This window comes from Coccidioides posadasii, chromosome 4, assembly GCF_018416015.2.
Source record: "Coccidioides posadasii str. Silveira chromosome 4, complete sequence".
Taxonomy (NCBI): Eukaryota; Fungi; Ascomycota; class Eurotiomycetes; order Onygenales; family Onygenaceae; genus Coccidioides; species Coccidioides posadasii.
The window spans coordinates 973803-990890 of NC_089410.1; the positions used below are offsets into that span (position 1 = coordinate 973803).

Here is a 17088-nt window from a genome sequence, read left to right on the forward strand (position 1 = left end):
AACCCGCTTAACAACAAATATGCCGAAATAAAAGGAAACGCAAGAAAATGCAAGAGGAAAGGTGAGTATGCAATAGAAGAGAGACAGTAAGCATTCTTCACTAAGTAGGAGGTATGTAGGGAGCGAATCACGGATTATTCACGGGGCCATTATGAATTTTCAAACCCTTGCCTTGTTCAACCCTTTCAAAAAGACCCGTTTATTCGCAGAGACCCCGGTGCCAATCGGAGGGCCAGCAAAATCGCTAACCCGTCTGGTGTTTGGGTCGGTGCGGCCTTTAAATTGTGGCGCATTTTCTGCCATTGGCGCTTGGCGATAACCCCGTAAAGATCCTGTAGATAATTTGGACTTGAGAGTCGCAGACGTCTTGCGTGCTTGACCCATGACATCTTCTACCCAAGCTTCACTTTCGGGGCTCATGGAAACGTTCCTCGATTTGGGAATTGGGCCGGCAAGCCCCAGTGGAGTAGGATGTGCAAACATTGAGGTTGTGGAGGAGACAGATAATCGGCGCTGAGAAAGTAGGAAAGAGCCGGACTCGGCTGCATTAGAGGCCTTTTCGACATTTGCAGCAGTCAATCTGGGACATGTGGACGTATTAGAAGCCCGAGCCTTGCGGACAGCTAGAGGGGAGGGAGGTCGGGTATCAAATGCTGATCCTGGCCGAGAGATTGGAGTTATACGACCATTGTTCACGGCTCTACCCGGAGAACGATGAGGAGAACGGTGGGAAGGCGAAGAACGATGAGACGGTGACGTATTAGGAATTTCCTGGACTTCCAGCTTGCTCTCTGACATTCTTCGTCGTCCATGGTGCATCACGTACGACCTTAGGTACTCGGCTAGGTCTGCCCAGCCGCCCCCAACACGCACCATAACTCTCTCCCCCTCTTCGCCAACCATGCGTACGAAAAGCTTCAACGGTGGTAGCTTCCCCCCGCGATGGAGATGGTAGAGTCGGACGGGATTTTCGTCATCCATACGTGCACGTCGTCGCTTTTGGCGCTCGTAGGCGGGCGTAATAGTAAACGTGTTTGTAGGGGTACTTGGCCGAGTAGGGAAGGGAGAGGACGACTGTTCTCCGCTAAGTTGCTGCCCAGCCTGTGAGCGACTCCCGACACTTGAGGCAGCGGAACTAACTGGAGTGGAGCTCAGATGGATGCGACCGGGAATGCTGGTGAGGATAGAACTGATTTTTTCTTCCAGATGGTCTTCGGGTGATTTGCTTGGAGTTATATATGGCACTTGAGAAGCGGATTTAACCACAGTCGAAGGCAATAGAGTGGTGAACGAGCTTGAAGGGGTTACAGGCTGGCCCGAATTTGGAGGGGTGGGTAACACGGGGGCCGGGCTGGGAGGACTGGACATTTCTCGAATTGAGGGAGCAGAGTCTCGCGTGCTACTTGCAAAATCCACCGGGCTAGGTGAAATGGAAGGGGATTCGTCGGAAGTGATACCACCGCGAGAACGAGGTTTATTTAAATCCGAAACGTTCTTTGAAGGTATACCGATGAGCGACTTGCCTTTTGGAGATGGAAGTCCATCAACACACGCTTTGGGTTCCTGCTGTAACTTTGAACGCTCTTCAGCGTAGGTGGGAGTCTGCTCAGAGTTGGGTGCAGGAGGAGCATTGCAGATGCCATTGTCATCACATACAGGAGCGGACTGGAAATTATATTGCTCGAGCGGTAAGCTTTTGCTTCGTCGGACGCTTCGCTGATTGCTTTCCATAATTCTTGAAACTGAAGCCCATTCTTTAGCTGACGGGGAAAGGTTACTTCTTTCGCCAACATTATATCTAATAACACTAGCGTGAGAGTCTGCGACAATTGGGCTCCCGGAATGATTAGCAATTGGGATATGGTCAGCTTTTTCATCGGGGTTAAAACATCGAACTGGGGAGGCAACAGGCGTGAATGACTCAGTATGACAGTGAATATGGTTTTCCGCATCTGGTATTGCAGCATGAGGCGTTTGCTCCATATCATGCCCTTTTGATAGACACTTGATTGCTTTTGCTTGCGACCCTGGAAGACCACTGGTAGAAGGAAGCGCATGTGTTAGGTCTGTTGGGGGACTTGAATGGGAGTCAAGAGCTTTTGATTCACAGAAAATGACGGTTTCACTCGACTTTGCGCTGTTAAGAGTTTCAAGATTGCTTGGCACTTCCAGAGGAGTTATCTCGAGTTTGGGGTTCTTGGGCTGTTTGAACACAGGCTGTTTTGGGTTAGCGACTTTATTGCTGACATTGAATGAGAGCGCAGATGGGCTTGGTGTAGCAAGCGAATTATCAGCCCCAGCAACGGTGTTATTAGCGACGGAATGATGATCTGCTGGAGTTGGTGTTGCCAGTGGGTCGCGAGACTCTGAGAGCGAGTTGGCGTCATTTGACCTGGTGTCAGGAATTCGAGATTTGGGTGTGGATGATGCGGGTAAGGATCTCCTCCACTCATTTTCAATGGCCATTTTCTGCGCTTGAGAAGCCCAAGTTGCAAAATCCCCTTCAATCGCTTCCATCTCATCAATCCAAGCTTCCGGAAGGGAGTCCGAGTGTCCTTCGAGTTCGTCAAGGATTCTGTCCATTTGGCCTCCCAACATCAAGACCTTGCGTTCCAATTCTCGGCGAACTGTGGTAAATAATTCCCCAGAAAACAGTCGATCGTCACGTCCGGGTAACAAACCGAGTTTTAGTCGACCCAACGCCGCATCAACATCTGTTCTTGCGAGTTTGATTCCTCGAAGCAACCGAGGAATTTGTCGTAGCACGGTGAAACGAACCTCCCACGTAGCAAGTAGACTATTCAACCTTGAGAGGATGGGCAGAGCCTGGAGAATTGTCGCAGTCACAACTGCAGTAAAGTCACTTAGCTGTACATAAGAAAGCGGTTTCATGTCAATGGACATAGTGCTATGCGATGATATCGGGCGCGAACGAGATGGTATATGAACATTAAGGACGTGGTCCTTAAGTTCCTCAACGTCTAAGGCGTCCATATCGTCCCTAATTTCTTCCATCCTAGTTTCGTATTGTTCCATAACATCTCTAGGGAGACTTCCAAAATGGAATTTTTCCACTTCCTCGGCATCCGTTTGAGATGCAGGTGGGAGAAGGAAGCCTTTGCCGAGGCCAGCATCGCGTCTTGACGGCCATTGCCATGAAAGCACTTCGGTGTACCATTCTCTCAATTTCTGGGCAGTTAACGCGGCCCTTATCCCGAATGCTCGGTCGATAGTCGACACATTAGCAATGCTTTTCGTCAGAGCATTCGAGGGTGTATTTTCTGTCGACGGAACCGCGTCCGCGGCAGACAGCGCTCTTAGCGTGGACTCCGGAGATAGGTTTGATAGCAAAGGGTCAAGTTCGAGGGCCAGGAACTGGCTTCTCCGCTCAGGCGAACGAGGGCGCTTCGGAGACTGTGGCCGCGTTCTCGAGGCCGAAGGAGTAAGGCGAAGCGCCGGTGTCAACGGCTCAAATGGATTTTCAGCCATTTTCTTTGTCGGAGAGGCGCATGGCGGGGTATAATTCAGGACGCCTGATCGAAGGCGGGAACGAAAGACGGCGGAAGACCCAGAGAAGAACGTGGACCAATCAACAGTACTTAAGATCGAAACGATGTTATCATGCCGCGTCAGGAATTCCGGAGCAAGGAACACTCGATCGGCTCTCTGGCTTAAGGAATGGGTCCACAACGAGTCCTGTTTTAACGATAGTGAAAGGAGTGCAATTAAATTAGTTAGAGAGTGACAATGGTTTATTCAAGATACGTCACGGATTGGAAATATGCGTAACAAAAGAATGTCGGGGAAAAAGCGCTGGGTTAAAAGAGCGGAGGTGGATGAATACATGAGAACGAGAGATGATAAAGAACGACGGGAATTTCAACAAACTGATGCAAGAAACCGCCTCCTCGGGTGCAATCGACAAAGAAACGACACGGGGGACGAAAGATGAAGCGCAACGTCGGCAAAGCGAAGTGAAGCTACAGGGATGCGGCTCCTGGCTTAGCTCAGCACGGACGGGCGCGTGACGTTGAATCAAGCTCGCGGAGCTAGCCGCTTCGGGTCAAGCACCGAAAGTCCTGGCGCGACACACAGACCACATCCTAATTGCTCGATGGGCTGCGCAATGAGAGACGCGTCGGTGGGAGGGAGCTCAAGGGGCTTGGGGGCTGTAAAAATAGGAGACGAGTGTCATCTTCCCTGAGAAACTATCAACTACGTCACAGCAGAGACGGAGATACCTTGGATACTAGTTTCAGGACCGGTCACTCCGGCTGCAAATCATACGATACCCAGCCTCGATTAGTAATCATATCGCGTCGGGAGATTCGCTGGAACGCGACGTTATCAGATCAAAGACGGGGAAGCGGTGGGCGACCCTGATACACGGAGATGCCCATTCAAAGGTTCATGTTATCAGTCACTGTGAGGATCTAGAGGTTTCTTTTCTTGTCAAGTGTGAATAAGAGGTACCATTTTACCCTTTTCTCAAGGTCCAAGATATGACTCGACACGATGAGGTTTCGGAGCCAGTTGACAAATATTGCCACGTTCACTAGTATGTAACCATTGTTTGAAAAAACACAATCTAGGTAGCTAACTCCTCCTAGAATTCACAGCGTCACTCTCATCTCTGGGGAAGATATGCTGGGTGCGGCTTGAGGAAGAGCATGTACGCTTCACAATCATTCCCGACCAAGGAACCCAGGTATGGGCGCAGTTACCAATTGTGCGTGGATCACCCTAGCGTCCTCGACCTTGAATTGGCTTGATAACAGTATTTCTTAGGAAACAATATTCGATTCCTACTCGTTCTCGGCTGCTGCAGGTGTGATCAACCTCGAAGTTCCGATAGCAGCTCTGCACCGGGCCCTTAAATCGGCGACTGATGCGGCGTCAGCAACTTTACGCCTGACCAAAAAAGGATCTCAGCCCCTTCTTGCTCTAACAATTGTCAGTTCCTCCTGGACAGATGGCAAAAACGCCCTTGGCGTTTCTCCTGCCCCCGGATCCACCTCCCGAACTCAAACGGGAAATCCTACGCAGCCACCATATTCCACGGAACAAGAAGGTCCCCAGCTAGGACCACGCGAACGCGAGACATTAATCACCCAAGAAGTACCCGTCCGCGTGCTCCATCCATCCGTCGTGGAGACACTCCACGAACCACGTTGTCGCGAACCTGACGTTCACATTATTCTTCCCAGCTTAATCCAGCTCAAAAACATCTCTGAGCGATTTAACAGATTAGCTGCAGACACCATGAAGAGTACCGGCTCCACTTTGGTCGGCGGCGTTAGCACCGGTCCAAAACTGGAGTTAAGTGCAAATATGCACGGTTCATTGAGACTGGGGATTGCGACGGATACTCTGAAGATCTCGAGTGTGTGGACAGGATTGGTCAATCCAGAGCTTGATCCCGCGCAGGTATCCCAAGACGAGGCGCATGTGCTACCCAGTGAGCGAATGAGGGCATTAGGTGGGGAGAATGGCGAAAACGAGGAGGGGTGGGCGACTGTACGAATAGATGGTAAAGACTGGGGACGCGTCTTAAGCGTCGGGCGACTGAGCCCAAGGGTCGTTGCTTGTGAGTTTATAGACGCACAGCCCAGAGTTTAAACTCTCATTGGTTGCGTCTGCTTTTCGATATCCACGCTTACTTTGGTCCCTAGGTTTCATTCATAATACCGCTTTGATTCTATATGTATATCTCCAGGATAGCTGTAGCGGAGACGACTCCTGTTTAACCGTAAGTAATCGTCGAAAATCAGCAATTGAGACCACAAAGGCTAACCATGTGCTAGTATTATATTAATTCTTATGCCACCTAAAACCGCAGTAAATCAATACCTTCCCAAACTGCATACCAAACACACTGGCTGGAGATATTTCTGGCGCTTACGGTGGATATAACAAAGACGAATAGGCTTCAGGTTTATGGCAAAGGGGGGGGCCTTTCTCGCACCCATGAGTTGGTCTGACCTAGATAAAATATCTGCACGAGACAAAAAAAGACCATCAGAGATTCAAAGGAACTCAGATCAGAAAGAAATGTAGTGAAATGGTCTCTATGAAGATTAAGTACATGGTTATTTCTTTGGAAGCTTCGTATAATACACAGGCTGAACTTCAAGTGCAAAAAAACAAACGTCAAGTAGAAGGATATAAAACTAATGGTCCGTAAGGATGAACCCGAATCTTCGAGATCCCTTTTATTACAAATGGTATTCGAAATGAGAATTATAATGCAACAGACTCCAGGGAACAAGCAAATAACAATGGACCAAAAAGAAAAAAAGAAAAAGAAAAATAATACTTCCGCAAAGGAAACATCAAGCCAAAGGACATGAGTTCCATGCCATTGAATCACCATCGCTCATCAAGACATGTGTGCTTAGTATCCAAAAAAGCCGACATAAAGTGTGGCCTAGGAATTTTAACGTGAAAAAAGGTCCAAAAGGTAATAGCAAATACCCCCTGATACATGCAGTTGATATCTATGGTTCCTTTCACCTCGAAGGAACATCTGTAAGAAATACTTTTGCTGTGAATGCCGCGCACTAAAATCATGCATAGATGAGACCGAAGCAGAGTAAAAGCTAATGCAAGTGTGCATAATAACTCGTGAGATAGGATGAAAACATTGAAATCATTTCGCCATGACATCAACATAACCACGGCCCTTTCTCCGTGTTTTCATTGTACCACCCTTTCGTGCTTGGGGGGCTCCAAGAAGATCATCAATGGAGCTTGCATTACTCAATGATGTACCAGGGCGTGATGGGGGTCCTGTGGGAGCGCCGGCCGATACAGATCTTGGGATTGCACGTGGGCTGTCGGATGGTGGTCCCAAGGAGCTTGACGGCGGAGTGGGTAATGGTGCGATGCCTGGGGGAGGGGCTGATAATGCCCCTCCTGGAACAGTTGAAGGACCCGGTCGTCCATTCGTAAGATTGGGGTTTGTTGGTGTTTGGGAAGTGCTCACAGACTGGCTTGATGGTGCAGAGCTCTTGGGCGGGGGTGGAGTAACCGCTGCAGTGGCGGCACTGCCGGGGTCTTTCTTATTAACCCACCTATTCAACTCTTTATCAAAATAGAATGAATTCTCGTCGCCGAGGTCTGCGCGAACGGCACCGCTGCTCTCTTTCTTTCCAAACCATCCAGAAAACCAACCTTTCTTCTCCGTAGCAGGGGGTCGTTTGGCTACCGGCAACTTAGTTAGCGATTGGTTTTCATCCCCGCGGAAGAAAACACTTACCATCAGCTTCTGCAGCTTTTCTAAAGGCCTCAGCTGCCTCACGATCCATTTTTTCCTTTTCAGAAGCTCGGAGTTGGGCTGCGCGAGCCATAAAATCATCATCGTCATCATCCATGAAGGACTTCTTCTTTGGTTTCTCTTCATCTGAATGCTCGTTGTCTTCAACATTAGCAGAGTACGAGGGAGCTTCGTAGCCAGTACTGAAGGATGGCGGCTCATAAGTGGGTGGCTGGTATCCACTCTGTTCTGTTGTCGTCGTTTTAAGGTTTGTTTCATCATTTCTCGTAACTTGCTCCGCTAATGGCATGTATCCCGTCTGGTTTATGCCAAAACCATCAGGAAGGGTTTGTATAGCAGGCATTTCACCAGTAGGAGATTGAATTTGGGGAGAATAAATTTCTTCTACAGGTGCGAGAGGTGCATGACTTGCTTGAGGAGGTGTTGTATGAGAGCCGATAGTGGCAGGTGACGCGTAAATATGATTTGGCATTGATCCGTAGGCATTGCCCTCTAACGGCGTCGAAGGATCCTGAGAATTGCGGCGCTGCGAATAGGAACGACCTGCAGTTTGGGGAGGGGACCTTTGGGCATCTAGGGATCGACGACCACGAGACTGTTCGGGAGAAGAATAGGGAGCATAATACTGGCTATTAGGAGCATATCGAGAACCCGAGGACGATGGAGCAACCGGCTGAGAAGGGAAGTATGATCCATATCCCTCCGCAACTGAGGGAGATCTGCTGATAGGGGGAGTACCTGCAATTTTGGCAAATGGGCCAATATCTCCGTCTCCTCCCTTCCCTGATCCATTGGATGTCACCTCGTTATCATCACCGGAAACGAAACTGTTAAATTTGGCCCACATCGATCCCGACACTTTCTCCATGCTAGGCTTTGATATCCACGACGACGAACCGTCCGTAGGAGCCTGTCTCAAACGGTGTGACAGCTCATCCAATTCAGCAAAAAATCTTTGATGATAATACGGTGATTTCACGTTCGACTTCGAGGTTACAATGGAAACAATTGCTTCGCAGTATTGTTGAGCTTCGGACTTATGACCCTCCTCAGCAAGATACATCGCATGCCGTAGCTTGAAAGCTTGAAGGTGCGCCAGGCTAGGGGAAGGTGAAGCGGCCAGAACAGATGTCGCGAATTCGTATACTTCTGTCAGCAAGCAAGCCTCACGTTCCACCATGAAGGTTGTTGGGTTTCGCCAATGGTCGGCACCTAGAAGAACGATACTAGCTTGGGGGTCGTGCGCATCACCAAAGATGGGGCCAGCCGCCGTCCCAGCCACTAAAGAGCAAATATGTGATGCCTCGACTCTTCCGTAAGACGCAAGGAGTCGACCGAGCGCCCGGAGGGCCTGGTGGTCTTGGGCACTTTTGTTTTGCAATATTAGGTTCACCGTATCCCTCCATTTGTTTAAGCCTTCAAGAGCATCCTTGGGGGCGCCGGTGCCAGCATGCACGCTGACCATCTGGAGACCAGCTCTTGCAGAGGGAGGTACGAGCTCGTCAATGCTCTCTTCAAAATTGCCCGCAAATATCTCGTACAGGGCTGCTAAAGATTCTGTATTTTTGCCCAAAGATCGAACTTCGCGACGAATGAATTCTTGGGTAACCTGCTTCCACACCGATTTGTCGAGGGTAGATGAAATAAGCATTGCATGACCCCACAAGCGATGATCGACTGCGTCCCATACGGCTTTTTGTCGATCGCCGGCCACGAGGCTTTTGTGGATAACATCGATCCCTAAACCGCTGGCAGACTCAGATTTCAATGACCCACTAACAGAGTCGGCGGTACTTGGGTATTCGAATTGAGAATTCATCGCCATGCTTCCAGGAGAGAATATACTTTGAAGACTAGCCTCTGCCGCTGTAGAACCTCTTAGTGCTCCATCATGTTCCACTAAAACTCTCACGACCTTCCAAAGTAAGATACCGTCTTCACGGCGGTGTTGGTGCACAGGATCAACATGGCCATCAGTTGTTGATGGGGCACTTTCAAGGGCGGATATCATGGTAGAGAGCCAGGTTAAGACGTCCTTCTTCTTAGATTTGGACTTTAGGGGTCCTGGAAATTTGTCCAGTGGTTCGTTATGCGGGAGAATTTGGCTGATTGGGCATGTTTTAATATCACCAAGTGTGGGTTTGATCCGAGGGGTCATCTGGCCTGTGGCATATCGGGGGATATGCTTTGGGAAAGTGGACAAGAGAGTTCCGCCGAATCCAAATTTGAAAATCGGAGCCCCTTTCCAACGTTCAAGAGGGTCGTGCTCCTGGCCATCCGTTGGTACAACAAAATCCAGAGCTTGAGTAGGACGATTGTTGACAGCTGGGGAGTAGGCGGATTGCAATAGGGGTGCCTGTATTGATGATTTTGAACCATGAGCTGATGCAGGCCTGACGTAGGCGTTTTGGTTCGACGCAACGGAGCTTTGAAGAGGCATCATTCTGCCTGGGGACTGAGTCATGGATCGTTTGGGTGGAACAATTTGTGAATCTGATCCGAACTGGGGAACACTGGACGTTGGAATAGTCGACGTAACTGGTAAAGAGTCCCGTTTTCGTGGTGGAGATGGATATGACTTGGCTGTTTCATGTTGGGCTAAGGGACTTGAGGTTCGGGGTTGGAATGGAAGTGCATTGACAGAGGTTTGCACAGTAGGTGACTGCGATACATACGTCGCTGAGCTTGTCATACCTGCTGACTGAGGTGGGGCAGGGGAATAACGGGGAAAAGGGGCAGGTTTCGTGCCTGGCGGCGGAGGTTGGGGTGAATAACGAGAAGTTGTAGGAGCCGGTTGTGGAGGAGGCGCAGAGAGATTTGAATACGGATCCAAACGCGCAGGAGGTTGCAGTTGAAATTGAGAATAAGGGTCACTACTTTGTTGTGGGAGAGAACGTGGTGGTGCCACCGGCGCCATCGGCAAATTACTGGCCGGTTGAGACACATTTGGCTGCGGAGTGTAGCGCCCGCGAGTCGACGGGCGGGACCTTGACACCACAGGAAGCTCTTCGAAAAAGCTTCCAGTCCTAACGGGTTCTTTGGTTGATGGAGGGGTTGTATCGGGACCTGAAAGGGGCGGCGGAGCTGCCACAGGAGAGAAGTTCGGGCCTGGAACCATGTAGGATGAACTTGGCGGGCGGGATCTTGACATAGAGCTACTGCGAGGTGGAGGATTTACTCCAACCGGGGGAGCAATCTTGCGAGGAGGTGCATGCTTTGGGCGCATGTCCAATGGCAAGTCATACGGGGATTGGTATCCAGCCTTGGATTGATTTGAGAAGCTCTCGACTTTCGATTTCTCTGAATTGGTTAAATTTCCGAGGGTCGAAGAGTAACCTGCCGCTGGTAAACCTCCAAGCATTTCTGACGATGATGGCTGATGCGGAGTGTAAGTATTGACTGGAGGCGGTTCGGACCCAACCTGTGATGCAGGCTGCACTGGGTGGCGTTGGTACTCTGCTGTCTGCGTATTGGCGCCTTCAATTGATCCGTCGAGGGTTTCATTTTCGATCAATATATCATCGTCTCCTAGAAATGCCTTCCACCGCTCAGCTAATTCCTCCTCTCCAAGATCCTCGGCTACTCCAGGTTCAGCCGGACGTATTACTTCTGGCTCTTCATCTTGGACCACAGCCACGGATTGGTGGTGAGGTAACTCTTTTCCAGGATCAAGACTTGGCAACGGGTGGTCTTCTGGCATAGAATTGGGCTGCGTTTCAGACAGTAGCTCAAGACTAGGCTCTACGTGAGCCGGGGCCTGTGAATTGAAAAAGTCGGCCTCGCCTGTCGACTCATCCTCCTGGAATAGTGAGTCGATCGCTTTGGTTTGCTGGCTTTCATTGGAAGGCTGGACATTGCCATTGCTCAAGTGGGAAGCCATATCATCAGAACGTGGTTCAGACTCTAAGTGGGCGACCGTTGGTTTTGATTGAGAGCTTATTTGGCTAAAAAAGTCACCGCCATCTTCGTCGTCTGCGAATACGCTGTTCCACGAGTTGACCTTGTCATTCTCTGCCGAATAAGGTTCAGTCACGAGCTGAGTAGATAGGTCTTCCACATGGGCATCAGTAGACCGATCCCGAACGTCCCTTGTATCGTCATGTGTTTGTCCGATCATCGCCTGAAAGTCGATGTTGTCGTCAGGAAAGGTGTTTGTTCCCGTGTCATCGTCTGATCCTTTGAAAGAATCAATGAACGGTGAGCCATTGTTCGAGTCAATAACAGCACCCTCTCGAGTCTTCTCAATTGATTGCATATACTCAGAGCCAGTTATATCCACATGGCCACTATTCTCTAACCTTGTCGGAGCCTCAGGGAATGCCTGTAGGTATTCCACATCCTTAGTCTCATCGAGAATGCTATCAGGATGGGACGCTTCTGGATCGCGGTGTTCTAGTTCAAATTCTGTAGGTGGGCACGGGGCAAGATCTGGAGTTTGGATAGGGACGGAGATTTGGGTAGCGACCTCATGTAGAATGGAGTCAGAACAATCTTCGGGCCTGTGCGCCGGATTCCATGCCCCGAGATGGATCGCATCTGTGGACAGGCCGCTTTCATGGCCCAACACCCGATCTTCTGCCATCAAGAGTCGATATCTCGGCTCTGTGTCCCGTGTCCTTGAAGTTTTGTTGGCAGAGAAGGAGGCGAAAGAGCGACTGACGTAGCAGGAAGAGAAGCGCGACCAGCTTGAAGGAAGGACGGTAACGCTGGCAACCCTCAGAACAAGGCAAGCCGGGATTCGATCATGATGATAAATAAAGCGTCTCACAAATGTGCCTCGCGAAGAAAATATCGAACACCTTGAAGATCAGGAGGTTCCCGTCTTGTTGCTCGAGTCCGGCGTAAGAAAGTGACGCTCTACCAATGAGAGGCGATGACACGCGACGGAACAACAGCGGCCCGAAACTGGCCAGGTAAACATTAAATCACCGGGTTTCGAGGGTGGGAAGTCCGCAAAACCACTTCGAGAGATGGAACAATAAAATAAGACTGCTATTTCAAAAGAGGCCAAAATTGACCCGAGCGATCCTCTTCGCCCTCACAGCCCGCTGCTTCGCGTGCAAAAATCTTTCAAATTTGAGGCGTTTCAGCTCCTTGGAACATCATAATTCCGCTCGGCTTTCGCTGCGCCACACAGAGCCCACGAATCACGTGCTAGTTAGTTGCACCCATTGCCCAGTGTGGCACCGCTTGTCGTTAACCAGCAGCGGATCGAAGCGCACCGCAGGCAGCCGGACATCGCAACCGCGACGCTGCTACGAATTCACGAATGAGACGATCGGTTGACGGGTTCGGCTAAAATACGGTTGGTTTGGTTTTAGTTCCGCAAGCATCTCTCGGTCACCTCACCCTAATTAACTACTGCAAACAACGACAACGAACTGCCTGCTGCATGGCTTTGAAGCTCCTCTGAACGCCAAACACGGTCCGCCGGGACCGGGATCCAATAATATGAATATGAATACTGTCTTCATACTGAGATAAATCTCGCCTCTCAATATGACGTCTTCACACTCTCACCGTCCGCTCAATTCGAGAACCCCCTCTGTCCTCTCAGACTCTGACGATGATCTCGATTTGGAGGAGCTCGGCGCCGGAACGTCGAGGCTACGACCTGGTCACGATTATGGACCTTCACGAGGTCATGAAAGGAACTGGTCCAGCCCTGGGATTGCCCTAAGGAATATCAGGACCTCCGCTCGAAATCGCTTGAGAAACCGTGGCTTGGGAAGCAGGGGACAACAGCTACAAGATGATGATCTGGATGCCTTGCTCTTTGACCAAGAAGACGATGAACGAAGGTTATCCCGTGCTGCGTCGAGTTCTGCAGATGATAACGCCCCTCTCCTTAGCGGTCCGAACCAGGACCCTTCTTCACGTCATCCTCCAAAGCCGGACAGCTTCTATGCAAATTTGGGCTCCAAGCTACGAATTCCTGGATTTAACGCATACTCTTCACCCCAGGATCCCAGAGGCAGCCTTGCCAGACCTACCTCTTCAGAGCCCAAGCCTACTCGGTTAGTTCTCGTCGGCCAACAACAGAGCGTTCGATACCCGGCGAACATTGTTTCAAATGCCAAATATACCGCCTGGAGTTTCCTTCCACGTACTTTGTATAATGAATTCTCATTCTTTTTCAACATTTACTTCCTTCTTGTCGCCCTGTCTCAGATCATTCCCGTGCTGAGAATTGGTTATATGTCGTCTTACATCGCCCCCTTAGCCTTCGTGGTAACTATATCCCTAGGAAAAGAAGCACTAGACGATATCGCTCGCCGGAGAAGGGACTCTGAGGCAAACTCAGAGGAGTACACAGTTTTGACATTTCAATTAAGCCCATCCCGTGCGGCCACGGTCGATCCTCACGATGAAGGAAGCGGCCCTTTTGAGGTTGTGAAGAAATCTAAGGATCTAAAAGTGGGGGATATTCTGAAGATACGAAAGAATCAACGTCTTCCTGCCGACGTCGTTGTTTTGCAATCCCTACACCACGAATCTTCAACCTCCATCGCTTCAAACTCGACTCCTAACAGCGAAGATGCCGCTCAAGACACTGTTTGCCAGGAAGCCGGTGGCTCTGTGGACACATTTATTCGTACCGATCAGTTAGATGGCGAGACTGACTGGAAGTTACGAATTGCTTCTCCCCTTACCCAAACTCTCCCCCTCTTAGAATTTCGGAGCATTCGAATAACGGCTGGAGCTCCGGAGAGAAGCGTGAATGAATTCGTTGGGAGAGTGGAACTGGCGCCCACTTCCGTCTTATATGACTCTCCTATGGAAGCTGGTGACGGTTCAGAAAATAACAATGAATCCTGCAAAATCTCCCAAACAAAATCCGCCCCTCTCACTATCGATAATACGGCATGGGCAAACACCGTTCTAGCCTCAAATACTACAACGCTTGCTTGTGTAATATATACAGGCCCTCAGACTCGTTCAGCAATGTCGACATCCCCTTCGCGGTCCAAAGTTGGCCTCCTGGAATACGAAATCAACAGCCTAACAAAAATATTGTGTGTCTTGACGTTATCTCTGTCTATCATTCTCGTTGCATTGGAAGGATTCCAACCTACAAGCGATAAGAAATGGTACATTGCTATCATGGTCTATCTCATTCTCTTCTCAACTATCATTCCCATGAGTCTGCGAGTGAATTTGGATATGGCGAAGTCGGTATATGGAAGATTTATCGAACGAGACAAAGGAATTCCCGATACAATTGTGAGAACTAGCACCATCCCCGAGGACCTAGGGAGGATTGAGTATCTTCTTTCCGACAAAACGGGCACCCTAACCCAAAATGGTAGGTTCGCTAGGATGCCTCCAAGGAGATTTGTACGTACGCTAACCTTTCATCAGAGATGGAACTGAAGAAAATACACGTTGGGACCGTATCATATGCAAATGAAGCGATGGAAGAAGTTGCAGCTTATGTTCGACAAGGTTTCTCTACAGCATCTAATCCCAACCAACCCCACTTGGCGGCCCTTGTTACGCCATCCTCGGTGAATACAACCCACTCTGGAATGGCTGGCAGTACCCGGACGCGGCGAGAAATCAGTTCTCGAGTCAGGGATTTAATAATGGCTCTCGTCATATGCCATAACGTTACACCGACACTAGACGAGAAGGATGGCCAAACAATCACGACCTATCAAGCCTCATCTCCCGACGAAATAGCAATCGTAAAATATGCACAGGAAGTGGGTGTTCAGCTCGCATACCGTGACAGGCAAAAGATATTGCTGCGATCTGTGGAGACAGGCAAGGTTGTCGTGAGAGCCCAGATCCTAGACATTTTCCCCTTTACATCGGAAAGCAAACGAATGGGTATAGTCGTTCAATTCTCCCACACTCAAGGGGTAGAACAGGCCCAGGACGAGATATGGTTTTTCCAGAAGGGCGCCGATACGGTTATGTCTTCAATCGTAGCAACCAATGACTGGCTTGATGAAGAAACAGCCAATATGGCTCGGGAGGGCTTAAGGACACTGGTAGTTGGAAGAAAGAGGCTCTCACAAGAACGGTACCATGAATTTTCCAAGAACTATAAACAAGCGTCCTTGTCGCTTAGTTCCCGGGATACCCTCATGGCAAAGGTAGTTCACAGCTACTTGGAGTGCAATTTGGAACTTCTTGGAGTAACTGGTGTGGAGGACAAGCTTCAAAAGGATGTGAAACCATCTCTTGAGCTCCTTCGAAACGCTGGCGTCAAGATATGGATGCTTACCGGTGATAAGATCGAAACCGCGCGATGCGTGGCTGTTTCTTCAAAGCTTGTGTCCCGTGGCCAATATATCCACACGGTCTCAAGGCTAAAGGATCCAGAAGCCGCCCAGGAAGCTCTCGACTTTCTTCGCAACAAGACTGATGCCTGCTTGCTCATCGACGGTGATTCCTTAACGTTAATGCTAAGCCAATTCCGCACCACTTTTATATCCATCGCTGTTCTTTTACCAACTGTGATTGCATGCCGTTGTTCTCCAACGCAAAAGGCAGAAATTGCGCTTCTTATTCGACGACATACCAAGAAACGAGTCTGTTGCATCGGGGACGGTGGAAACGATGTCTCTATGATCCAAGCCGCGGACGTTGGGATTGGTATCGTGGGGAAGGAAGGCCGACAAGCGTCTCTCGCCGCTGATTTCAGCATCACCCAATTCCACCACCTCACGAAACTTCTCGTATGGCATGGCCGTAATTCCTATAAACGGTCCGCGAAACTGGCCCAATTCATCATGCACCGAGGCTTGATCATCAGCGCGTGTCAAACCATGTATAGTATCGCGAAACACTTTGAGCCCAAAGGCCTTTTCATCAACTGGCTCCTCGTTGGGTACGCAACGGTCTACACCAACGCACCCGTGTTCTCTCTGGTGCTTGATCGTGACGTTGATGAAGAACTCGCAAATCTGTACCCAGAACTATACAAAGAATTGAAATCAGGGCGCAGTCTCAGCTACCGATCGTTTTTCACATGGGTGCTTGTATCAGTATATCAAGGCTCTGTCATCCAAGGCTTCTCCCAGATTCTCGTCGACGCGACTTCCGGACCCAGGCTCATCAGCGTCTCTTTCACGGCTTTAGTTCTAAATGAACTTGCCATGGTTGCCATTTCAATCACAACATGGCACCCGATTATGATATTCTGCATCATCGGCACCGGATTAGTCTATGCTGCCAGCGTGCCTTTTTTGGGTGATTATTTTGATTTACGTTACGTGGTCACGGTAGGGTGGGTTTGGAGAGTCGCGGTTGTGTGTGCTATATCGTTGATACCTGTATGGGCTGTCAAGCTTATCAGTAGGACCTGGAGTCCTCCCAATTATCGCAAGGTTAGAGGGTAGCCTATGTGACCTTGCATAAAACATTGCACGGCGTTATTTTTGGGGAATTAAGATGGGTGCCAGAATTGTTTTCGTAGCATTGCGATGAGTTACCCCGATTTACTTGATATTCAATGTACTACTCCGTATCTGCTTTGGATTTAGATTTATACATCCCTGGTTTCATGTATTTTTTATTCTTAGATTATACGGTGTCTCCAAGCAAAACTTCATAAACAACGCCATTTAATAGTTCGATACGAGCCACATTATGGCCCAATTTAGTTCAGACCCCAACTGGTAACTTACAAGAATTGCAATGCATTCTAGCTGCACCTATCGACAGCATATATTCTGCATTAGAAAAGGCATGTATCATTAAGCTCCTGGACATATATACAGATAAGGAACTAGAAGCATTAAAGGGTGCAGGAGAAATGTGATGCAAAGGTAACGACGCACAAACGCGGCAGAAGTTATCAG

The 17088-nt window shown here is 49.4% G+C and overlaps 4 protein-coding genes across 4 annotated transcripts; 2 read left to right on the forward strand and 2 right to left on the reverse strand.

Moving 5' to 3' along the window:
* Positions 1–55: 55 nt before the first annotated feature.
* On the reverse strand, positions 56–3846 carry D8B26_007226 (uncharacterized protein; the record flags this gene model as incomplete). Its single annotated transcript, XM_066125468.1, has 2 exons — positions 56–3696; positions 3766–3846. 2 exons carry the CDS (start codon positions 3844–3846, stop codon positions 160–162), a joined length of 3618 nt encoding a protein of 1205 aa, XP_065981550.1. The 3' UTR covers positions 56–159.
* Positions 3847–4515: 669 nt separating this feature from the next.
* On the forward strand, positions 4516–5831 carry D8B26_007227 (uncharacterized protein; the record flags this gene model as incomplete). Its single annotated transcript, XM_003072057.2, has 5 exons — positions 4516–4558; positions 4611–4729; positions 4789–5587; positions 5673–5749; positions 5805–5831. 5 exons carry the CDS (start codon positions 4516–4518, stop codon positions 5829–5831), a joined length of 1065 nt encoding a protein of 354 aa, XP_003072103.1.
* An 818-nt stretch (positions 5832–6649) lies between these two features.
* SEC16 (vesicle coat component) lies at positions 6650–11858 on the reverse strand (the record flags this gene model as incomplete). The annotated part of the gene is made up of 2 exons (XM_066125469.1): positions 6650–7203; positions 7259–11858. 2 exons carry the CDS (start codon positions 11856–11858, stop codon positions 6650–6652), a joined length of 5154 nt encoding a protein of 1717 aa, XP_065981551.1.
* A 917-nt stretch (positions 11859–12775) lies between these two features.
* On the forward strand, positions 12776–16766 carry NEO1 (Putative aminophospholipid-translocase; the record flags this gene model as incomplete). Its single annotated transcript, XM_003072059.2, has 2 exons — positions 12776–14582; positions 14639–16766. 2 exons carry the CDS (start codon positions 12776–12778, stop codon positions 16624–16626), a joined length of 3795 nt encoding a protein of 1264 aa, XP_003072105.2. The 3' UTR covers positions 16627–16766.
* Between the last annotated feature and the right edge of the window lie 322 nt (positions 16767–17088).